We start from the raw sequence: 26,267 nt of genomic DNA on the forward strand, positions 1-26,267 counted from the left end.
AGAACATGTGGTGTTTGATTTTCTGTTCTTGTGTCAGTTTGCTGAGAATGATGGTTTCCAGGTTCATCCCTGTCCCTACAAAGGACACAAACTCATCGTTTTCTGTGGCTGCATAGTATTCCATGGTATATATGTGCCACATTTTCCTTGTCCAGTGATAAATCAAGAGGTTCATAGGTAGCTTGTTGGGGATAGCATTGAATCTGTAAGTTACTTTGGGCAGTATGGCCTTTTTCACAGTATTGATTCTTCCTAACCATGAGCATGGAATGTTTCTCCATCTGTTTGTGTCCTTTCTTATTTCGTTGAGCAGTGGTTTGTAGTTCTTCTTGAAGAGGTCCTTTACATCCTTTGTTAATTGTATTTCTAGGTATTTTATTCTCTTTGTAGCAATTGTGAATGGCAATTCGTTCTTGATTTGGCTCTCTTTAAATGTGTTATTGGTGTATAGGAATGCTTGTGATTTCTGCACATTGATTTTGTATCCTGAGACTTTGCTGAAGTTGCTTATCAGTTTCAGGAGATTTTGGGCTGAGACAATGGGGTCTTCTAAATATACAATCATGTCATCTGCAAATAGAGACAATTTGACTTCCTCCTTTCCTTACTGAATACCATTTATTTTTTATTTTATTTATTTATTTATTTATTTTTTGCCTAATTGCTCTGGCTAGCACTTCCAATACTATATTGAATAGGAGTGGTGAGAGAGGACATCCTTGTCTAGTGCTGGATTTCAAAGGGAATGCTTCCAGTTTTTGCCCATTCAGTATGATATTGGCTGTAGGTTTATCGTAAATAGCTTTTATTGTTTTGGGATATGTTCCTTCGATACCTAGTTTATTGAGAGATTTTAGCATAAAGGGCTGTTGAATTTTGTTGAAGGCCTTCTCTGCATCTATTAAAATAATTATGTGGTTTTGGTCTTTGGTTCTGTTTATGTGGTGAATTATGTTTATAGACTTGCGTATGTTAAACCAGCCTTGCATCCCCGGGATGAAGCCTACTTGATCGTGATGGATAAGCTTTTTGATGTGCTGTTGCAATCGGTTTAACAGTGTTTTATTGAAGATTTTTGCATCTATGTTCATCATGGGTATTGGCCTAAAGTTTTCTTTTCTCGTTGAGTCTCTGCCGGATTTTTGTATCAGGGTGATGTTGGTCTCATAAAATGATTTGGGAAGGATTCCCTCTTTTTGGATTGTTTGGAATAGTTTCAGAAGGAGTAGTACCAGCTCCTCTTTGTATGTCTGGTAGAATTCAGCTGTGAACCCATCTGGACCTGGGCTTTTTTTGGTTGGTAGGCTATTAATTGTTGCCTCAACTTCAGCCCTCGTTATTGGTCTATTCAGGGTTTTGACTTCTTCCTGGTTTAGGCTTGGAAGGGTGCAAGTGTCCAGGAATTTATCCATTTCTTCCAGGTTTACTGGTTTATGTGCATAGAGTTGTTTGTAGTAATCTCTGATTGTGATTTGTATTTCTGTGGAATCTGTGGTGATATCCCCTTTACCGTTTTTTATTGCATCTATTTGATTATTCTCTTTTCTTTTTTATTAATCTGACTAGTGGTTTATCTATTTTGTTGATCTTTTCAAAAAACCAGCTCCTTGATTTATTGATTTTTTTGAAGGGTTTCTTGTGTCTCTATCTCCTTCAGTTCTGCTCTGATCTTAGTTATTTCTTGTCTTCTGACAGCTTTTGAGTTTTTCTGATATTGCTCCTCTACCTTTTTCAATTTTGATGATAGGGTGTCAATTTTAGATCTTTCCTTGCTTCTCATGTGGGCATTTATTGCTAGAAACTTCCTTCTAGACACTGCTTTAAATATGTCCCAGGGATTCTGGTATGTTATGTCTTCATTCTCGTTGGTTTTGAAGAATATCTTTATTTTCTGCCTTCATTTCATTGTTTATCCAGTCCACATTCAAGAGCCAGTTGTTCATTTTCCATGAAATTGTGTGGTTCTGAGGTAGTTTCTTAATCCTGAGCTCTAATTTGATTGCACTGTTGTCTGAGAGACTGTTTGTTATGATGTCCGTACTTTTGCATTTGCTGAGGAATGATTTACTTTCAATTATGTGGTCAATTTTAGAGTAGGTGTGATGTGGTGCTGAGAATAATGTATATTACATGGATTTGGGGTGGAGAGTTCTATAAATGTCTCTTAGGTTTGCTTGGTCCAGATCTGAGTTCTGGTCCTGAATATCCTTGTAAATTTTCTCACTTGTTGATCTGTCTAACATTGACAGTGGAGTGTTAAAGTCTCCCAGTATTATTGTGTGGGAGTGTAAGTCTCTTTGTAGGTCATTAAGAACTTGCTTTATGTATCTGGGTGCTCCTGTATTGGGTGTGTATATATTTAGGATCATTAGCTCTTCTTGTTGCATTGATCCTTTTACCATTATGTAATGCCCTTCTTAGTCTCTTTTGATCTTTGTCAGTTTAAAGTCTATTTTATCAGAGACTAGGATTGCAACTCCTCCTTTTTTTTTGTTCTCCGTTTTCTTGGTAAATCTTCCCCCATCCCTTTATTTTGAGCCTATGTGTATCCCTGCATGTGAGAAGTGTATCCTGGATACAGCACACTGATGGGTTTTGACTTTTTATCCAATTTGCCAGTCTGTGTCTTTTGATTGGGGCATTTAGCCCAGTAACATTTAAGGTTAATATTGTTCTGTGTGAATTTGATTCTGCCATTTTGATGCTAGCTGGTTGTTTTGCCCATTCATTGATGCAGTTTCTTCATTGTGTCGATGTTCTTTACCATTTGGTACATTTTTGGAGTGGCTGGTACTGGTTGTTCCTTTCTGTGTTTAGAGCTTCTTTCAGGAGCTCTTGTAAGGCAGGCCTAGTGGTGACGAAATCTCTCAGAAATTGTTTGTTCATAAAGGATTTTATTTCTCCTTCACTTATGAAGCTGAGTTTGGCTAGATATGAAATTCTGGATTGAAAGTTCTTTTAAGGATGTTGAATATTGGCTCCCACTCTCTTCTGGCTTGTAGGGTTTCTACCGAGAGATCCTCTGTGAGCCTGATGGGCTTCCCTTTGTGGGTTACCCGACCTTTCTCTCTGGCTGCCCTTAGCACTTTTTCCTTCATTTCAACCCTGGTGAATCTGATGATGATGTGCCTTGGGGTTGCTCTTCTTGAAGAATATCTTTGTAGTGTTCTCTGTATTTCCTGGACTTGAATATTGGCCTGCCTTGCTATGTTGGGGAAGTTCTTCTAGATAATATCCTGAAGAGTATTTTCCAGCTTGGATTCATTATCTTCATCACATTCAGGTACACCTATCAAAAATAGAGTAGGTCTTTTCACATAATCCCATATTTCGTGGATGCTTTGTTCATTTGTTTTCACTCCTTTTTCTCTAATCTTGCCTTCTCATTTTATTTCATTGAGTTGATCTTTAATCTCTGATATCCTTTCTTCTGCTTGGTCGATTCGGCTATTGAAACTTGTTTATGTTTCGTGAAGTTCTCATGTTGTGTTTTTCAGCTCCACAAATTCATTTATATTCTTTTCTAAGTTGTTTATTCTCATTAGCATTTTGTCAAACCTTTTTTTAAGGTTCTTAGTTTCTTTGCATTGGGTTAGAACATGTTCTTTTAGTTCAGAGGAGTTTCTTATTATCTACTTTCTGAAGCCTGTTTTATGTCAGTTTATCAGACTCATTCTCCTTCCAGCCTTGTTCCCTTGCTGGTGAGGAACTGTGATCCCTTGGAGGAGAAGAGGTATTCTGGTTGTGGATGTTTTCATCCTTTTCATGCTGGTTTCTTCCCATCTTTGTGGATTTATCTACCTGTGGTGTTTGTAGTTGGTGACTTTTGGATGGGGTCTCTGAGTGGACGTCCTTTTTGTTGATGATGAAGTTATTTCTTTCTCTTTTTTAGTTTTTCTTCTAACAGTCAGTCTCCTCTGCTGTGGGACTGCTGGAGGTCCACTCTAGACCCTGCTTACCTGGGGATCACCTGCAATGGCTGCAGAACAGTAAGGGTTGCTGCCAGTTTCTTCTTCTGTTTACTTTGTCCCAGTAGGATACTCGCCAGAAGACAGCCTGAGCTCTCCTTTATGAGGTGTCTCTTTGGATATATGGGGATCAGGGAGCTGCTTGAGGAGACAGTCTGTCCGTTATAGGAGCTCAAGTGCTGAGCTGTGAGCTTGTTGTTCCATTCAGAGCTGCTGGGCAGGTATATTTAAGTCTGCTGCAATGGAACCCATAACCACCTTTTTTTCCCAGGTGCTCTGTCCTGGGAAGGTGGGGCTTTATTTATAAGTTCTTGACATGCTGCTGCCTTTTTTCAGAGATGCCCTGTCCAGCAAGCAGGTAGCCTAGTCACAGTCTGCCAGCAGAGGCATTGCTGAGCTGCCATGGGCTCTGCCCAGCTGCTATGTGAGCTTCCTTGCTGTTTTATTTATAGAGGTATAGTTAGAACTGCCTTGGGAATGGGAGTCTGCCTCAGTAATGGCAGACTGTCTCTGTAATGGCAGACTGCCTCAGTAACGGTGGATTGCCTCAGTAAGGGCGGATTGCCTCAGTAATGGCGGATTGCCTCAGTAGTGGTGGACTGCCTCAGTAATGGCAGACCACCTTACCCCCACATAGCTGGACCATCCCAGGTCCAGCTGTGCTTGCTGTGAAACTCTCAATCCAGAGCATTTCAGATTGCTGGTCTTTGTGGGGGTGGGACCATCCAGGCTCCAACTGAAAAGGAGCCCAGATTTGTGTGAATTTTTGTGCAGGGACTCACTGCACCTGCTGAAACAGCCATGCTGGAGACTCATGGCACTTTTTTGCCTGGGAATCTCCTGGTCTGTGGGCAGTAAAAATTCATTTGGAAATGTGGTGATCACTCGCCCTCTGCATTCTCACTGGGAACTGCACTCCAGAGCTGTTCCTATTCAGCCATCTTGTATCATCTCTGCTCAGCTAATTCTAAAGGAAGGTGGAATTGTATGGTTTGAGAGCTTTATGAACTTTTTGGAACATATTTTCACAGGAATTTTTACCTGTCTCCTTATATGTGATATATATGTATTAGAAATATTATAGTTACAATTATATTATATGCATATTGCATTTCAGTATCACAAGAAATAACACATATATATATTACATATATAGTATGAATTACTATATACACATATTCTGTCTTGTTATACTGAAAAGCAATATACCAAAAGTTTTACTTTTTCTAGCAACTCAAATGTACACCGTCAAATACAGATAGCATCCGTTTAGGAAAGCCTGGAATACTAGTCTCGCTGAGTTAGAGATGACTGATGAAACCCAGGATTCAGTTTATTCATCTTTAGATTCCCAGTGCCTGAAATACAGAAGCTGCTTAATCAAAATTTGTCGAACATTTGTTGAATTAGTTCTCCCCTTTCTTGCACAAAAGCAAAGGTGGAAAATCTTTTATAGTCTCTCAAAGATCATTCATTCATTCAGCAAACACTTGACTGGGAGCAGGAATATTAAGATACAAGGCAATGCCACTGTCCTCCAGCAGTTCCTAGCCTAGTGAGGGAGAAAAAGCAGAATGCAAACCCAATGCAATATATGAGGGCCAGTCCTCTCTCCTGTTTAATTTTTCTATGGCTGTTTTGTCAATTCAAGGACCTGATCTGATAGCCAAAGAAGGCCTAGGGAGAGAGCTGTGACCCAGAGAGGCAGAGATAAAGGTACCCAGATACTATTAGATCAGCAGACCAAATATTTGTGCATGTCATTTGCATGTTATACTCTGCATTAGTAAAATTCCCTGGAACAAAGTCCTAAGTCATAAAAAAGCTAGGCTGGGCTAGACAAACTAGATGAAGACAAACTTCATCTCCTTCAGTTTAGCAGATGACATTCATAGGCCTGAAGATTTATTTTCCTTAGTCTACCCTTTGATCCATTTATTCATCCAGTAATCATTTATTGAGCACTAACTACATATCAACTTATCACTAGATGCTGGAGATACAAGTACCAAAAACAACAATAACAAAACCTGGTGGTGATTGTTTTAACTGAGAAATGAAAAAGGTCTTGTGAAAACATAGACAATAGGAAAGCTTCAATGCTGGTAGAGTAAAGGAAGGCTTTTCAGAGGGAATGCAGATTTTTGTAAACCAAGTACTTCATTCCCCTGGAGCTCCTCTATCACACTTTTCATATCCATCCATGAATATTTACACTGCAGCAAAAAGCCTGGTAGCATATTATTACTATTTCCCTAAAGAACCTTACAATACAAAGTACGACCAGCACCTGGGCTATTAGAAATGCAGGACCTCAGGCCCCACTGGAGACCTTCCCAATGAGAATCTGCATTCTAAAAAGATCTCATGTGTGTTAACATTTGAGAAGCACTCTCCTAGAAGATGAGGAAAGGAGAGACTCATCTCTGAAAATCATTTTCTACAGTGCTTCTGTGCTTGAGGATGAAGGCTCCTTGCACTGTTCTGGAGAAGACTTTACAAATCATTTCATCTATCCCCTTATTTTACAACAAAGACTCCCGGTCCGGAGGGGTGCTCAGTATGGTGCAGGAGGCAGGGTGGGTAGAAGAAAGTCTGTGAGTCCTTCTGTCAGCCACAGTTGATCCCTCATACAAGTGGAGTCATTTAACTAATGTGGTGACAAAAATTCCAACCTCACAGGCTTGTCAGAAGGATTGCAGAGTATGCAGGTAAAGTGGCTGATAAACAGTAAACACTCAATAAATTTTAATAGTAATAACTAGAGACAGAATTGGGTTAGATCAGAACAAGATGTCTAAATTTCTCAATGAAGTGCTTTTCCATGGCTGTACCCTGTTCACCTGCCCCCAGTCCTCATCTAGCCAAAGGCATCCCCCTACCCAACCCTAACACCCAGTACTGTCTCTGAAGTTGAGACCATTAAAATATGGACTACTTTCTGAAATCACTAATTTAGAAGTGTTTCTTTACTTTGTTTGTTCTAATAATTTCTATTTCTTTTTGAAACATAATCCAGATAAGGGAATTCTCAACATATGAATTTGGGCAAGAACATATGTCTCTCTGAGTGGTGACCAAATGTACTGCTAACTGCTAGTGAACCTGGAGATAGCTTTTGGAGGAGATGGTTTTATTTGCATTTGAGCCCTTCCTGTTATCTAGCCTTTTCCTGCATGCCTTATTCTCTACCCCTGTGCTATTCTTTCACTCTACTGTATTCAAATAAATCCTTTCTTCTTCCATTCCTTTCCCCCTCCTTCTCAATTCTGTACCTCCCAGAACTCCCTGTACATATATGTAATTACATATATATATAATTAGGTTTTATTATATATATTAAAAATAATTAACTAAAAATAATTATAAATAATATGATATAATTTAATATATATTATTATTAAACTATAATATAGATGATTGTATATTATATATAGAATATATTGAATATAATATATATTAAAAATATATAATTAGATATATACATAATTAGAAACACACATGCACCACCCTTATCTATGTTCCATTGTGCAAATGGTGAGGGCTTTAATTTACCAAATGAATCATGAAAGAAGTTATTATGGAATAAGAGGAACTCTTCTCACAAAATATCTCCTCATCCATGGGGGCTTGTGAGAAATGGCCCTGCCACCACTGGGTTAACAAGCCACAGATGTCACCAGTCCCCTCACAGACACTGCTGCTGCTCACAGTCACACTTCCCCTCCCCCATGACCTTCTCTTTTCCCTCCCCTCCAGGCCTTTCTCTTGATCAAGAGCCTTTCTAGAGTTCTTCTGCTAAATCCTAGGCCAGAAGACAGCACTTCTACCTCAGCCAATTTGATTGCATGCTGCCTGGGAGATTTCCTGAGACACTCTCAGCTGCCGCATTAAAACTGCATAAGAGTCTAACTCAGGAGGCCTAATAATAGCACATTTCATCTGTGAGACACTTTATAAATATTAACTGATTACGCTGCCCTGTCTCCTCACAACCTCTGGGCTTCTGCATAGTGGACATCATTCTCCTTTGCCCTCAGATTACTCTGGGAGAAAAAAAGCTGAGACCTGAAGAATCTTTTTCTGGATATTCTAGGCTAAGACATCATTAATGCCAATGGCCTTGCAACAACCTCCACTTAAGTTATGGCTTGGAGTGAGAAGGGATTTAAATCTATGTTTATTTTGTTATTTTTCTTAATTTTTAAGTTCCAGGGTACATGTGCAGGATGTGCAGGCTTGTTGCATAGGTACACGTGTGCCACGGTCATTTGCTGCATCTATCAACCCATCACTTAGGTATTGAGCCCAGCATGCATTAGTTATTTTTCCTAATGCTCTCCCTCCCTCAATCCTTCCCCATGACAGGCCCCAGTGTGTGTTCTTCCCCTCCCTGTGTCCATGTGTTCTCATTGTTCAGCTCCCACTTATAAGTGAGAACATGCAGTTTTCTGTTCCTGCGTTTATGTGGCCGACAAACATATGTTTATTTTAAAAGAGACTGGATTGAATTTCTGATCTCTGAAAGCCAGATTAGCAGAGAGAAAACAACTCAACGATCTAGGGCAGTGTTACTGAACTACAGCCAATGGGTCAAATCCAGTCTGACACCTGTTTTTATCAATAAAGTTTTATTGGAACACAGTCAGGCTAATTCATTCATGTGTTACCTATGGTTACATTTGGGGTACAACATCAGTTGAGCAGTTGTGACAGAGAACAAATAACCACAGCAAAGGCCAAAAAAATATTTGCTATTTAGCCCTGTAAAAAAAAGTTTACTGACCCCTGGTCTAGGGAACTTAAATTTTGTTCTCATCCTGTATGATCCCTAAATTTCTTTAAGCAAATCTCCTCCTTCCTGGACCTCACTTTCTACATCTGTAGACTGGATAGTCTCCAGGGTGAACCACTGCCTTTGACTTATTCTCCCATTGTTCTTTAAGTGTTAGCATCTAGTATGTCAGTTTTGTCTTATTACTACAGCTGACTTCTTTGAGGGCGGAAAGGAGTTTTGTGTGTCTCATGAATCCTCCGAGGCACAAGGCTCTATGCTGAGCCCTAAAAATATTCATTGAGTGTAACTTAACTGGCTTGAATTATATTTTTTTTCTCCACAGAGAGATCTCTCAGAATGACATCTTGGAGGTGATAGAGGCAGATGTGTTCTCCAACCTTCCCAAGTTACGTGAAATGTAAGCAAGAAGCCTGGGGAATTTGCTCATGGCCATTCTTGAAAATATCCTTAGAGTTCTCCTATATTCCTAGGAAGCCCTGGCTCTGCCATGGCCTCAGACCCCTAGATTGTCATTAAAAGATGTCTAAGTCAGCCTAAAAGGCACTGTTATGTGTCTCCATCTAGTGATGCAGGCCACAGCTCAGAGCCTAGTCTCATCCTGTGCTGGCCTATCATCATTTTTTGCATCATAGACCCAAGAACATTGCCAGTGACTGTGTGCAAGCAGCTCTACGTCATCCTTTCATTCAAAGTTATTCCAGTCAAAGCCCAAAATAAGTCCCACATGATGTACTTGAAGTTGGTTAGACCTTGTCTGACTACTAGCCTATGCCATATATTTACCATGAAACCTTGGCCAAGATAGATAACTATCTAAGACTTGGTTTCCTCATCTATAAAACTGAAATAATAAAATTACATATGTCATAGGATTGCTGTGATGAATAAAGGAAATGATAAATGTCAATTAGATCTAGCATATTGACTGGCCTAGAGTGAGTATGTTATAATGATCCTTAGTTCCTTTACTACTCCAGCAAATTTACTTTCTCTTCTTAATGTTCCAGTTTTATGTAATAGCACTGCTCACACAGATCTACTTCTGTTTTATACTAGTTTATAATTACTATAAATTATTTCATAGAATCATAGAATGTCAAACCAGAAGAGACTTTAGGGACTGGTCAACAATTTTTCAATGTATATTCTGTGTATCACTAAAAACTCAGGAAATTATTAAGTATTTTTACAAAAGGAAAACACTTTAGGGTCATATAAGACTAGGAACCATTAGGTTAAGAAAATTAGATAGGTTTGCCTATTTTAAGAAAACTTTTCAGAGTCTATAATATGCTAGTACAGGTTTAGAAGGTTTAGAATCTCCAAGAAGGATACTGTATAAATATTTGTCAACTAATGTTCCTGGAAAGTGTTCTTTTAGAGATTGTTGATTCCCATCTCACAAAATTCCCACGGAACACATTTGGAAGGCCAATGAACTGCCTCCTGATTTTACAGATGAAGAAGGAAAGGCACAGAGAAGCTGTAAGGCTTATCTAAAGTCACCCGCCTAAATCCACACACGAATAATAACTTGAACATTAATCTTTTGACTCTTCTGTATCTTTTTAACAAGGATGGATTTTGTTTCTAGCATTTGTCAAATATCAGTAGGGGACAAATACATATACACTGTGCATATGCGTGTGCATATGTGTGTGTGAATTTCTTTAGGAATGATACTCAGTCTGTTCATTTGGCAATTCCCCTTTCCCTTTTCCTTTCCTCTACCCTCTCTGCCTCCCACCTTCATTTTTCCTCATTGCCTCTGCACTCTGCAACTGATGTTCTCCCTCCCTCTCCTCATTATCTTCATGCTTCTTCCTTTCTTCTCTTTCTGCTTGGCCTAGTTGGGAAGAACCCACAGAGATTATCAGAGAAATGAACCAAAGGGCAGCCAGGCCTCTGGGCAAGGTCAAGCAGGTATCCTTTGATACAGTTCAATGGACAGTCAAGGTAATGGTTTGGGTCTTTCATCTCTTTCTTGCATGAAGAGGTGCTCACCTCCATGTAGCACTGACTGCACTTAAAATGATTAATTGCCTTGTACTCAGATCTGGGTAGCTACAGGTTACAGCAACATAAAAGCTAATGAAACAGGAAGGAACTAATTAACAGAGAGCATCTTTGCAAATACACATTGATCCAGCAAGACAAGGAAAGGGCAGCCTCCCTGTGTTGGAATCCAAATATGAACATGCTCACTTCCAGGCTGTTGATCAAGAAACAGCACAGGCCAACACAGGGCAGAAGTCACCCCTTTCCATGAGCTCTGAGTGAGCAGCCTCAGTCTACTGCATAAAGGCAATCAATGGCCATTCCCAGCTACTGTATGCTTGGATTTCATCGCTAAAAACAAAGAGATATTGTTTTTCTCCCAACTTTCATTTTTCTTTGCCATTTCAGTCTTTCCCTCCAATATATTTTTGCCCCTTACTCTTTTTCCTTATCTTCTTTTCACCTACTTTTGTTCTTTTTCATTCCCTTTTCTCTTGCCTCCCAACTAGACAAAAGCTCATTTCCCTACATCAGTCTCATTCCTACCCTCTTAGCCTCCTCCAACACTGACAGAGTCTTACTGCTAAAAGATGCAGCTCTGCTCAGGGTAAAGACAACTCACCCAGCCAATGCTCTGTTTGCCTCTGGTGGACAGGGCCCAGGTAATGAGAATTAAACATTTACTTTGCACAGATTAGTGTAATAAAAGGCACTGAATGCTTCCTCAATATTTGTTGAAATGATGGATGGATGGATGGATGGATGGATAGATGAAAAGATGAGTGGATGTATGGATGGGATGAATGATTTACTATGTACTCTGCAAAATATGAAAAAATACTATAGCATTCCTTACCACTGAGATCACTAGCATGTTTTTTCTTCTTTTACAGCAGAATTGAAAAAGCCAACAACCTGCTCTACATCAACGCTGAGGCCTTCCAGAACCTTCCCAACCTTCGATATCTGTAAGAACTCATGTACTTTGATACCCCCATTATGATTACATTGTCCAACCCTATTTTACAAAAAGGCTCATTTGTCTCTGGGGAACAATTGCTTTTTATCAAGGATGGTCGTAGGGGCAGAAGTGGAGGTGGAGAGATACTTGGTGATGAATTTTAGTTTAGTCTAATGAGCAAATTCTACTAATATAATTGCATTTTGTTTTCATTTGCAAAAACAGACATAAGAAATGCCATTTGCATTAATGGGATTGTCACATGGACCTCTTCCAGAACTCAGTCATAATTTAGTGTTAATGAGATGTAGCCAAAATTTCTGCTAGCATTTAGCTTGTGACCTTGACTTCAAAGCCATTGTCTCTCTTGTTCTGCATATATGCATTTTTCCTTTGATAAATTACAGCATTTTATTTTGTATGTTTTGGTTAATAACAGACATAGCATTTTATCAGCAGAGATTCCTAGTGTTTTGGCTCTATCCTTTGGGCCTGCCCCTATCAGCAAAAGCACTGCTTCCTCCACCCAAATGGCTTTCAGATTAGCTGAGGGCTTGACAGAGCCATGAGTGTTATAATGGGACCCCACAAAATAACAGATAAGAATTTCGACTCTGGAGTTAAACTTTCTGGGTTCAATTACTAGCTAGTGATCATAGGGATGGACTTAACCTCACATATTGTTTCCTCATCAAGAGAATGGAAATAATAATAATGCATGTATACCTGTTATCTTTTAGCATCATAATCATACAAAACCAGCCACTACCCAAAGATGGAGGCCTAAAGCAACAACTATTTATGATTTTTCATCTGTCTGTGAGTTCATCAGTGGAATAGTCCTGCTGATCTGAACTATGTCTACCCGACCTCAACTAAGCTCATTCATGCATCTACTGTTAATTGGCAGGTCAACTGGAGGTTGGCCCCGCTGGATGGTCTCAATTGGGATGACTCAGCTTTCCTCCAAGAGGCACTCATTTCTAACAGGGTAGTACAGTAGCAATCCCAGGGTTTTAAGAGGGACAGCTGAAGATTGCATGCATCTTAAGGCCAAAATTCTGAGCTAGCACACCATCTCTTTTGATGCATTCCGTTAGCAAAAACAATTCAGTGACTCATCCAAATTCAAAAGATGAAGATGTTACTCTTGATGGGAAAAGCTGCAAAGTCACAACACAAGGGATAGAGAAAATACAGAATCGAAGCCACTTTTGCAATCAGTTTAAAGTATTTAAAATTTTTTGCACTGTGCCTCTCATAGTAGATGCTCAGTAAATATTAGCTATTAATGATGATATGATTCTCTGTCTAAATTTTCATTCATAAGAACTGGAGTTAACAGATATAATAAGAAAACACTGGGCCATCCTGTGCCTTAGCTCTCTGAATGAGAACTTAAGGAATAAGACTTAATAGAAGACAGTCCATATGACCTGGAACTTCTGCTTTCTGATACGTACCCCAAAAAGGGTCTCAAAAAGAGAAACAAGGTCATCTGCTTCTAAGTTACTGTCAGAGGTAAGCTGGCTTCACGGGCACATAGGACTTTGTGCTCAGAAGTGCCCCCGCACTCAGAGGACTGCACACTGGGTTTCATTCTCTGCTATTACCATCTTGAAATGCTTAAACAAGAGGCTCTGTATTTTCATTTACACTGCATCCCACAAGTTATGTAGCCAGTCCTGCTTAGAGGTTAGGGTTATGAGCTCTTCTAGTTTCAGGCTTGGGAGTCTTGATCCCTAAGTTGATCATGTTCCTTAGAGACAGAGGCTTTGCTATGCTCTCTGCAGAGGCTAACCTGCCTAGGCACACAGCAGTGGAGAAAACGTGACAACAGAGAAAGCATGAACCTCAGAATCAGAAAATCTAAGGCTTCATCCTGATTCCAGCACTCAATAGTTGAGAAATCTTGGGCCAATCACTGGATTACTGAGATGCACATGAGCCTCAAACAAGATTTAGATATGAAAATATTTTGTCAACTACAAAGTGCTCAAAAACATTAATAAATGTATTTGTAGACAAATTATTTCTGGTCAACTACTCAAAGTCTACCATCCCATCCTCAGAAAAATTCTAGTAACTGTTGAATAGAAAATTATGCTGCCAATTAAGACCTGCAGCTTTTACCTGCAAGTGCTTGGCATGGGTTCAAAAAGAGGAAGTTGGAGCATGCCTTTGCATTTAAATGAACAGAATGAAAAAGAATCTATATATGAAAAACTATGACTTCAGAAGGACTGGAATCCAAATAGAACACTGATGTTTATTAGCTAGCTAGTTAATTACTGTCTCTAAACCTCAGTTTCCTTATCTATAAATTGAGTGGTTGGAAAAAAACAAATAAGATTATGCCTTTAATTAAAAATACTTTGCAAATTGTTTTGTATAAAAACTACAGAGAATTATACAAATATAAAATTATTAGGACCTGTTACCAAGTTAGTTTCCTTCATTCTTTCTTTTCTTTCCTTCTTTCTCTCAACTCCATCTCTCCCTTCCAGATCCTTGTCTCTCTTTGTTTTGGAAAATGCCAGGGTGGAATATGGGGAGCCTAGAGCCTTCAGTGACAGAACAAATGCTCTCTAGAACATGGAGAGGCATCCCAGAAGCACCTTCATTCATAAACTATTAAAAATGGCTAATGCAAAGCACCCCTGCCAAAGACAGACCCAAGAAGAAAACCAGCCCATCACATAGAGATATTCCCTAGCCCAAGGTAATAATCGCATATCTGAGAATGGTGGATTGGGAACAGGTAAATGAGAAATGAGGGATCATTGTAAAATATGAAAGCAAAGGATCCAGAATTTGACCTCAATATTGGCCAACACCTTGCAGCCAGCACCATTTGTTCTTATTAATGAGGACCTTTGGCCTTTCCCTTAGGAGATGAGGGCAGGAGAGATACTTGAACTTGTAAGGACGTAGGCATGCAAAGCACAGTTCCAGACCAAGGAAGGGAGAGAGGGAGATCCTTGGCAGAAGAGAGAAGACACAGCTATGCCTTTGCCTCTGAAAAAGGTTGAAATCTGTGCCATCTGCCACTAAGTCCATCCTCCTCTTTGTATCTTTTTGTCTCACTTTGGGGTGTTGAGTAGTCCTCAGTCCTGTATCAAGTTCTCACAAAGCTGGAGGTGACTGATTCCAGCCACATCTTCTTCTGAGAGAAGGTTATTGTTCCCAGGGCATTTTAAACCTGCTCTTTAACTAAACCTGAGGAAAGAGAAGCACAAGTAAGGATTTGGAAGGGATTATGTCATTGTCGAGGGATTCTCCTTGATTGCTCTAAAAAATAACTTATCATTCTCTTAGTCAGTTTGAGCTGCTCTAACAAACTACTGTAGCCTGGGTAGATTAAACAATAAACATTGTTTCTCATGGTCCTGGAGGCTGGAAGTCCAAGATCAAGGGGCCAGCTAGTCAGTTCTTGGTCAGGGCCCTCTTACTGGTTTGCATACAGCCATCTTTCCCTTATATCCTCACATGGCCTGACCTTGGTGCATACACACAGAAAGAGAGATCCCATGTCTCTTCCTCTTTTTGTGAGGGCATTCACCCTATCATGAGGATCTTGCCCTCATGACCTTATCTAACCGGAATTACCTTCCAAAGGCTCCACCTCTAAATATCATCCCCACTGGGAGTTAGAGTTTCAACATAGACCTTTGGGGAGGACACAAATGTTCAGCTCATAGCAGTTATATAATTCTACACTGTACAAAATGCTTGCACATCCACTGCTATGGTGATCTCCCATTAGGGAGTTGAGACTAAGAGTGTTCTATCTTAAGCCTTTGACTTACTGCCAAGGGTGGACTTTTCCCAATTGTATGCTCCTTCTCAATGCATGGCAACTCTGCCCTCTAAAGGCACTTCTACCTGCCGTGTGTGTGTGTGTGTGTGTGTGTGTGTGTGTGTGTGTCTGTGTGTGTGTCTGTGTGTGTGTGTGTGTTTATATATATAGCATATATATATATATTTATTTATTTATTTATTTATTTATATATATATATATAGAGAGAGAGAGTGTGTGTGTAGGTAGAAGTGCCTTTGGAGGGCAGAGTTGCCAATATATGTATGGCTAAGACACTCTAACCCTTTGAAATATTTTCCAAATTGCTAAGAGGGATTACCTAAATTCATAGGTAGTCCTCTAAATTAGAAAGATTTTGTCAGAGAAACGAAACCTAGTTAAGCTTCCATCTTACAGCAGTTAGCTTGGGCTACTCTAACAAAATACCATAGGCTGAATTGATTAAACAACAGAAATTTATTTCTGACAGTTCTGGAGGCTAAGTCCAAGAGGTACTGGCCAATTTGGTTTCTGGCTTGCAGACAGCTGCCTTCTCCCTGTGTACCATTAGAGTGAGAATGAAAAGGGGAGAGTGAGAGTGAGAGACAGGGAGAAAGAAAGTGAGAGAGAGAGAGAGACTGAGACTTGAGTGAAGAAGAATGAGTTTCTGATGTCTTTTCTTATATAAGGACAATAATCCTAACAGGTTAGAGCCCTACTCTTATGACTGCATTAATTACCTGCTGTAAGTTCTATTTCCAAATACAGTTACTGTGGGGATTAGAGTTTTAACAATTAAGTTTTGTGAAGACACAGTTCAATCCATAGCACATCTTCCGTGCTTATTTTCATCTGAGCAGCAGTCCTAACAGCTTTGTAATCCAGCAGCGAGGTAGAGGTAGATGGCAATGATTTCATATATTCTTTGGGATGATGAACTACTTGCTTCAAGACAAAGAAAAAATGCAAAATCGATGAAGGAATCCAGTGGGTACCAGTAGGATTGAGTTGTTGGTTTTGTTTCATTTTGTTTTTTTCTTAAGCCAGGATAAATGTTAATCATCACAGCCACTGAAGCAGGAGATTACAAGGGGTAGGGGCGAGTCACTATTTGACTTGAACATCCTAATTGCTGCACATGTGTCCATAAAATGTTGTTCTGAAGTTCTCCCTGTTGATGCCATTTCACGCTGCTCGTTTGATGGCACAGAATTCAAGACAACTAGAAATCAGTGCTCCTCATCAATGCCTTCATGCTTCGCTGAGGAACTTGAAGTGGTTAGGAAAAAAACCTCATGAATAAAGAAATGTTCCTTAAGTTGAAGAATGTGCATCAAAGGATTCATCTGGGTGGATTTTTTTAAAGTCAATATTGTATTTACAGGCAATATTTCTTTCTTTATGGCTCTGCCCTCCTAGAGCTGACCTCTTGTGTATGAAAGATTATCTATTGATCTGAAAATAAGGTTTACACAATATTTTCTTGTCTTTGCATCCTGTCACAGTCATTCTCAGGCAGCTGGATGTTTCTCTTGCTTTGCTGCTCAATAAACCACAGTGCCATTTGAGCAAACCTTTCACACAGTGCTGTAGGCCCCACCCCCATGCCCCACTAACAGCCATCTTCCACCCAGATGTGGGCCTGTTAGACCTCCTTACCACGCCTGTCAATGGCTGCCATGCCATCTGCTTTCTCCAGTTGGGGGCAATTCCAGGAGATTCTTCACTGGGACTCCCCTCAGCAATCCAGGCTGTTTCATTCCCAACCCTCTGCTAGGTCCCTCTCTCTCTTTTCTGTGTTCCTCCCTTTAATTTGGTCTTATAGGAGTATTAAAAATAGCTTTTCTGGTTATAAAAGCTGAACTGTTTTTTGGAGTAGCACAGCAAACGGACAGAGGGCAGGGAGTCAAGAAGCAGCTGAGTGGTAAGGAAGCACCCAGACTCTAGTGCCACCTGTCTGGGCACAGGTCTCAGCTCCTTCCCTCTTTAGCTGCATAAGCTTGCATATTTGGGCTTCACTTTCTTTTCTGAAAAGTAGTAATCTTAACACTCCTTGCATCACTGAGTTGTATTCATTGAATTAAAACAAACGAAGTGTTTAGAGAAATGATCGACATTTAGAAAATTCACAACAAATATTATTCATTCTTATTAAATTCCTGACCCTGTGATTTACTAGTTAGGGTGCCCATGCAAGAGACTTCATCTCCTTCTACCTCAGCTCTCTCCTCTTCTTAAAAAAAATAATTAAAGGAAAAAATAAAATTATAATTCCTACCTTTTAAGACTGGTATAGGATTAAATGAGATACTGATTGTAAAGCTTCTGGTATATCATCCAGGCATAACAAATGTTTCTGATTTGATGATGATGATCATGATGATAGTGGTGATGGTAGTGATGATGTTTCTTTTCCCTTCTGTTATTCCTAAGGTTTTGAAGGCCTGTTTAACTGCTTCTTTTGGACAAAATCCACCACTCAGCATTCTATCATGGAAATACACCATTCATGTTTCTCAAAAGACAAAAGGAGCCTTCTTACAGAACCCCTGACATATCCAAAAAGGTCCTTCCAACAAGCAAAACTACATTATCCTGCAGAGTTCTAACAGTTCCTAACCCTGACTTTTATGTTTATTTTATTTTCGACACTATTTGTCCACAACCTCCCTTGCCATCCCCATTCAAAATAATTCCAGTTTTTCACACAAACAGCTGGTTGAATAATGCTTCCCATTTTTACGTTTATTCATAATTTAACACTTATCATCCTTTGTGGCATTTGAACTCAACAATCCACAGGGTAAGCGGGACACATAGCCATTCTGCAGGAGATGTAAGCTGACTTGTTATAGGGCTCTTCTGACAGGAGGATGCAATATCTTTACAGAATGAATCATTGTTATACCTTTGGTGCTTACCTATGTTCACTTCTCTATGATGGTGGAAAAAGAGCCATAATCGGGTTCATTTTTAGAAGTTATGGTAGCAGGTGCATGGTGGAAAGGCCTGGTGGCTCCCCATTTCTCCTTCATCCTTTTTGAAGTGAATTGGCCAATTGGTAAGAACTCATTCACTAACCAGTCATTCAACAGCCAATTACTGAGGTCATAATACACCCCAGGCTTTGTGGTAGCTATTAGTCTCTCCAACTAAAATGTAAGCTCAATAAGGGCAGAGGCTTTATCTGTCCTGTCAAACAGTGTTGGGTAATGTCAGGTGGTGATGATGCTATGAAGAAAAATAAAGCAGGGAAAGTAGAGAGAGTCACGTTTTAGAAAGGGTGGTTCAGACATGTTGTCACTCATAGGCGGGTGTTGAACAATGAAAACACATGGACACAGGGAGGGAGCATCACACACTGGGGTCTATTGCAGGGGAGATAGGGGAAGGAAAGCAGAGGGTAGGGATGTTGGGGAGGAATAACATGGGGATAAATGCCCAATATAGGTGACAGGGGGATGGAGGCAGCAAACCACATTGCCATATATGTACCTATGCAACAATCCTGCATGATCTGCACATGTACCCCAGAACCTAAAGTACAATTTTAAAAATTAATTAATTGATTAAATTTTTAAAAAATAAAATAAAAAGAAAGGGTGGTTGAGAAAGGATGAAAGGGATGGCTTGCATGAGATATAGGAGCTATCAGTGCACAGCTCTCACTTCAAGGAGCTCAGTCCTTCGAGGAGAAAAGACTATCAGACGTTAACAACTGGAAATAGCAATGCCTCTGTAGAGCTGTGCGGTGCTGATTGTGAATGAGAACACTGACCCTGTGCTTTAGTCCAGACTAGTCAGGGAAAGATTCTTGTGGGCATCTTGGGGGTAACATAGGTGGAACTTGAGTGATAAATATGATTTGGAAAGATATAAGGGAATAAGTTTCCTGTGAAAGAAAGAAATGAGTACTTTAAATGCATAGAACGCAAGAACCATGGAGAAGATAAAGGATGGAAAGAAACTGAGTCCCAACTAAAAAGAAGGTGTGTAGTGGAAAGGATTATGACTAGATTTAGATGGATTGGGTTGGATAGGAGTCAGAGAAAAATTAAGGCAGAGAAATGTAGACCTAACACCATAGGAAGAAACAAGTTATAACATATTCTTGAGCAGCAGAGTGACATAATGAGAATGATTTGGACTGTAAATTGCCTGGGTAGCAGGATACAGACTATACTACAGGGAGACCTGTTAACGGGCATGTATGAGTCAGGGTTCTCTAGAAGGACAGAGCTAATAAGTTAGATGTGTATGTACAGGGGAGTTTATTAACTATTATTAACTTACATGATCACAAGGACCCACAATAGGCCATCTGCAAGCTGAGGAGCAAGGAAGCTAGTCTAAGTCCCAAAGCTGAAGAACCTGGAGTCTTAATGTTTGAGCACAGGAAGCATCCAGCATGGGAGAAAGATGTAGGCTGGGAGGCTAAGCCAGTCTAATCTTTTCACATTTCTCTGCCTGATTTATATTCTAGCTGCACTGGCAGCTGATTAGATGGTGCCCACCCAGATTAAGGGTGGGTCTGCCTTTTCCAGCCACTGACTCAAATGTTAATCTTCTTTGGCAACGTCCTTAGAGACACACCCAATACTTTACATCCTTCAATCCATTCAAGTTGACACTCAATATTAACCATCACAAGGCAGTTGCCATAATCCAGGGATACAGTAATGGTGGCACCTAGAGGGCTAGAAAGGCATGGTTCAATGGGATACATTTCCAAGACAGAATCACTGGAATATGTTTCACCTCTGGGTTGGACATGGATCCAAGTGGTCGAGTGTTTTTTTGTTTGTTTGTTTGTTTTGTTTTGTTTTTTTGCGCACTCACTTTTAGTAACCCCTAAAAGCCTTTCTTCCCCCAATACCCTTACCTTAGCACCTCCCACACAGAGTCATCCTGCAGTTATCACTCATCAGCAATTCAGTTACCTTATACAGGACTGTGATTATAGTGAAGAAATTGTTAGCCATCTCCCCAGCTGTCAGTGTTGCAAGTATCTAAGGATGTTGCCATGACTACGAGGATATTTGGGCACAATCAAGATTTACAATTGCTTCTTTTCTCAGTAATCTGTCTGGCAGAGCCAACTTTGCCTACCATTGTCAACTCTAGGAAAATGTGGCCAGCTCTTCCTTACAGAACACTGATGTTCAAGGTGAGATTTTACTGTAAGCCTGTCATCTTCAGGGAGGCAAGGACCATCTCTTGAAAGTAAAGGTGGTGACGTGTTCATGCTGCTAACCTTTCCTCCCTCTTCTCCTCTAACCTGTTCAGTATGCTCTCTCCTGCAAGAAGCCCAATTCCTTTCCATCAGCAAAGAGATCACTTGGTCCATCAATTCATATCAACATATCCAGGCTCTGATAGTCTCCTTTCAAGGAGAATTTGTGTTTTTGAAAGAGGAACCTGAAAAAAGTAATGCTAAACCCAAGAGTTGGTAATGATGGGCTCCCTGACGGGGGAACTTCCAAGAGGGAGAGAAAAGCTCTATAGGACCCACTCAAATAACACATAGGTGACCATCTATTCTGCCCATTTGCAGATTTGGTGCAATTTAATTTTCATAGGATATGCCTTCTTACAAGGTAGGTGTATCCTTAACTCATTAATTTTGAAATAAGACCTGTCTCATCACCAGAAGTCAGATATCAGGATAAGTCTAAAGAGGATTGGGTGAGAAGCAAGTCTCAGATTAACCTAGTAAAGCTCAGCTCTGATTTATTTCTTATCTCCGGTATTATCCTCATCAGACACCCCCCATCAGCCAGCGATGTACTAATCCCTTCAGACCTCAGTTTCTTCATCTGCAAACTGAAAATAACAAAATATGCTTCAAGAGGCGAGTCAAATGAGGAAAATGAAAAATCTTCTAAGATCTACTCTAGCCCTCAAGTGCTCGGTTTCTGAACTGTGACCTTCATGAATCTGGGGTTCCCAGTGTCACTGCCTGTCCTGCATTCAGCATATTCAGGCCCAACACGAGGGGCTCTGTATGGAAAGAGGAAGTGATTCTGCAAGATAAGAACATTTAGCATCTTGCAGCCACTTCACTTCCCAGATGAGGCTCAAATCCTTCCCCAGGATTCAAACAGACCCTTTAAATGCTGAGATCCTGCTGCAGCAGTGAGAAACTTAAATCAGCTGTAAATTGTTCATAAATTAAGGACTACTAAAGTACAGCTCCTAGAGGTAAAGGACAGTCACGGATGTATCCCTGTCACCTTCAGTCCCTGACAAATTTGTTCTCACAACCACCTCAACAGAGCCTGACAGGTACTGGATGTGAAAATGATGTTTAAGAGGCAGAAAGCACCCAGCAGCCATTACAGCTGGACTGGGAAGGAGAAATCCTCAGCAGGGCCTGCCTGGGGCACAGGCAGAATGACAGCTTGGACAGTGCAAACTGAAGAGACTTTAGGCAAAACTCCACCCCCATGGAAAATAAACTGCTGCCTCTTATTCCATGACTAAAGATCCATGTTGGGAGGTTTAAAAGGTATCTTTGTCCTTACAGACCCTTTTAGATTTGCAATTATCCCTTGGACAGGCCACACATTAACAGCTACCATCTCCATGGGATGGGCCAGAGGAGGCAGGGCAGGACAGTATGCAGCCAGGGTCGTCAGGACATGGAGAGAAGGGAGAGTGTCACTCAAGTGAACTCAACCAGATTCTGTACTACTCTAGGGGTTGGGCTGGGGGTGGGAGACCAGGTTTTCTATATCCCCAGCGCAGGGATGGAGGATTACTCAGTTTTTCTTTCAAAGAAACCTGGTTGTGATGCAGGTGCTTGCACCTGGTTCTCACTCCACTCCGAAATACTTGCTGGGAGAGACCCGCTGTTTCCTTGCTTCCATGTATTTGTTCATCTCATCTACTTTATCTTTCATAACATGTGTTCTTAGGCTGTAAGATCCTCGTACAGGAATGTTCTAGCTGAATTGTCCCAGCTGCCCTCAAACTCTTGATTTGTCCTTCTGGGAGGAACATTGTCTTTCCAAAGTGCAAGTCTGCAGGAGGAATGCATCCACGGACTCACCAGTCAGCCAGATAAGGACCAGGAATCCATGAACTAGCTGGAGATTTCCCCACTAGATTCCACTGACATGTAATCCAGAGCAAGGGCTGTGTCCCATTTGTCTCTTGGCCACCACAGAGTACAGGCTCTGCACACAGTGGCCCTTCATAAGAATATGGGCAGGGGTGGTTGGAACCTTTCTGTTTGGGTAGAGAGGGGAGCAGCTGCTGTTTTTAGAGAAATATCTTGGGACGCCACAGAGTATGAACACTGAAGTGACAAATGCTCCACAGAAGAATATTTTCATCTTCAACAGACATCACAAAAACGTTCTGCTGTGGTTTAATCACGAGCTCACCCACAGCAAACAATCCACAAATAACATCTAGTTCAAGAGGCAGTGAGCTTTTCCCTCACTCATCTGGAATTCAAAGAGAGCAGTCCTAAGAAGAGAGAGCCTGGCATGCTTGAAGGACTTGCAGGGGAACCATCAAGGTCTCTCTCTGGACCATGGAGATTTGGTCTCTCTCTGGACAAGGACCAAATCACGGGACCCACATGGACCCAGATGCATTCAGCAAGCCATCAGGGAAAAGCTCTTTTCTTTACAGGGGAGCCAAAGACCCAGGTTCCAGCCCTGGCCCTGCCTGTAAGAACTTGTAAGCAAGTAACAGGGGCTCCCTGGGTGATATGGTCTGGCTCTGTGTCCCCAGCCAAATCTCATTTTGATTTATAATCCAAATTGTAATCCCCATGTGTTGGGGAGGGACCTCATGGGAGGTAGCTGAATCATGGGGGCTGTTACTCCCATGCTGTTCTTGTGATAGTGAGCACGTACTCACGAGATCTGATGGTATTATAATGGGCTTTTCCCCTTTGCTCGGCCCTTCTCCTTGCTGCTGCCATGTGAAGAAGACACATTTGCTTTCCCTTTCACCATGACTGTAGGTTTCCTGAGCCCTCCCCAACCCTGAGGAACTATGCATCAATTAAATCTCTCCTTTTTATAAATTACCTAATCTCAGGCATTTCTTCATAGCAGCATGAGAATGGACTAATACACTGGGCCTCAAGGAAAATGGAGAAAAAAAATAACTCCCTCATTTCTTAACAAAAGGTTATTGTAAAGAGAGAAGAGGAAGGAAGGGGCAAGATGAAACTGGGTGTGGGAACATTTTAAAAGTTAAAAGCAAACAACAAATGCAAGCGTTGCTAGTTGTATAAGGCATGGCTGGATGATATGGGCATGAGTAACAGAAATCTTAATGCGGAAAGCACTTTCACTTAGTATTAATTAACTAGTCTTACAAAAGACCTGTGAAATATTTACTGGTGGCTCCACTTTACAGATAAGAAGATTGAGGTTCAGAAATGCTGACTGCATTGGCCCAAACTTACAAAATGGGATTAAGAAATTATACTGGGGAAGAAGGCCCAGGGACACTGAACTTACTGAGCGTCTACCCGATGACAGACTGAACTAAGCATTCTATTCACACATGCTACATTCCAATCTTCTAGAACAGTGAGGTATGCATTTTTCCCAATCTACAGAGGAGGTCTTTGAAACTCAGGGATTACATAGTTGATAGAATTAAAGACTGAGCCCAAGAATGTCAGACTCCAACCCAGTTCATCCTGCCCCCCAACACAGCACAGCTAGAGAGATGTAGGATGCAGATGAAGCCAACACCAATATGCCCAGTGCTCAGCACACAACACTGACACTTTATTAATATGTTTGCCACTAGGAATTTGTGATCATCTTCTTGGGCTCAGTTGAAGGGTACATAAGAAAGAGCTTTCTAAATAATTAATATTAGAAATGAGTTGTGGGAAGGGTGTGTAAACTGTTTAAAATGTTAGCTCTTTTGCAACTCCCTTATGTAATTTAAAAGTAATTGCTTGCCACAAATTGGTAGTTTGATTAAAGTTATTCTAATATCAGCATCCAAGAAGGTCTCAAAAGGTTGCTGCTTGGCAACTCTGTTTGCTGTCACTCTCACCTAGAGGTATCTTTAGGTTTTAGAAGTTCTTATACAGCCAGTACAGGATGATGGAAGCAACGTCACCAAGAGGCAGGGGAGCCAGAGTGCCTGGGTTCAGGTTCCATCTGTCCTACTTTCCATCAAACAAGCTATAATAATTTGAACTCTCTAAGCCTCAGTTTCCATATCTATAAAATAAAGATTATAATAGTGCCTTCTTCTTAGCATTATGGGCAGGATTAAATGACTCTAATACAGGTAAGACATTTACAATGGTGTCTAGCTTGTGGCAATAAAATAGGTAAGTGTTAACCATTACTACTTCTGATTCAGATCTAGAAATTTTGAGCAAGCCATTTACTCTCTGTGAGCCTTGCCTCTCCTATCAATAAAATGGTAATCATAATTATGCTCACCTTAGAAGCCTACTGTGAAGTCAAATGAAATCCTGTAACACGCCTTTGTCAGGTATGTGCTACACAAATAATAAGGCAAGTTGATTTTTGAGTCTTTTTTCTTAGGAGAAAAATCTGGGTCAGATTTGTGACCCGTGTAACCAGTTCCTAGGAGTGCAGCTTCTTTTCAGTTAGCAGTGTTCTGGTCTATTGCCACTTTAGCCAGCCGCTCGCTCAGCCCAAATTCAGACCCTGGTCACTGTGTTCCCCAAACTGGAGGGGGCAGTTATGAAACTTTCTACATGGTCTTTTTAAAGTCCCTCTTTCAACCTAAGTGAAGCAGCAAGCAGCGCCGACCCTTTCCATGGTACAGGGATAGGAAGAGGAAAATCCACAGCTTTCTCCAGAAACCCTGCTCACAAAGTCTCTCCCCGAATTCAACTCTCCACACTGCTTTCATGCCCAGTGTGCATGAGAGGTTAACAATTGTGTAACTGGTTTCTGGAAACCTGGAATGTGGCGTTTTTTCTACCTTTGTTTCTCAGGGAAAACTCCAACTATGACATCGGCTACACTGAGCTCTGCCTTAGCCACAGAGATATCCTATAGCTTGCTCCCAATTAAAAGTACAAACAACATCAATAGTGACAGCCCATCACAAACTTCATTTATTTCTTTTTCTACATACAAGTCGGTCTATTTTGTCAAAGATTTCTCCTCGGTTTAGTTCCCTTTTGATCTACTTTGCCATGATTCTTTTTACCCTAATCTGCTTACATGTAGAAGTTAATTGTTGGACTAGGGGTAGGAATCTGACCTTGCACCTGGCATCATTCACAAGCCTACTGTACTTATACAGAGTCCCTTGCTTTACCTCTCCTAGTTGTAATCTAAGAGGTCCATCCTAAAATATGCAAACTTGCTGGTAGAAAGTAAACCAAAGTTCACTGGACATAGTCTGCCCTTTCACCAATACAGTTCTGATTTTGTATATTGCGAACTTTCTGATTTACATCATGGTAGAAGAATGGAGTGTGCTGACTGATGGAATACTCTACCTAAGAGAAAGTTTACCAACCACGTCCTAATAGTAATAGCACCTTTAAAGAATTAGTCTACAGTAAAGGAAGTTGGCATAAATGCTTTAGCTTTCAGCAGAGCTCCCAAGGTTGAGCTAGGAAACACCAAACTCGGGATATACTATACAATGGAGTGGGAGTCCAAAGTCAACATGTCTGGGAAAAGCCAGCATAGTATTTCCTTCTCCTAAAAATTTATAGTGAGTAATATCATGGTAAGGCTCTGAGAATCCTGCAGCAAAGAAGCTGCT

General features: G+C 40.7%; 1 protein-coding gene across 3 annotated transcripts in view; it reads left to right on the plus strand.

Annotated features, from left to right (window-relative positions):
- FSHR (follicle stimulating hormone receptor) overlaps window positions 1–26,267 on the plus strand; it is a 189,128-nt gene that overhangs the window by 127,950 nt on the left and 34,911 nt on the right. For 2 of the 3 annotated variants that reach the window (XM_032292155.1, XM_032292157.1), the window contains exons 3-4: window positions 9,089–9,163; window positions 11,658–11,732. In XM_032292155.1, the coding sequence (XP_032148046.1) occupies window positions 9,089–9,163; window positions 11,658–11,732 (150 nt within the window). The remainder of the gene's footprint in view (window positions 1–9,088; window positions 9,164–11,657; window positions 11,733–26,267) is intronic. The other variant, XM_032292156.1, reaches the window with a different exon arrangement.

This window comes from Sapajus apella, unplaced genomic scaffold (assembly GCF_009761245.1).
Source record: "Sapajus apella isolate SASKATOON/1434 unplaced genomic scaffold, GSC_monkey_1.0 scaffold26, whole genome shotgun sequence".
In the NCBI taxonomy this organism is placed as follows: Eukaryota; Metazoa; Chordata; class Mammalia; order Primates; family Cebidae; genus Sapajus; species Sapajus apella.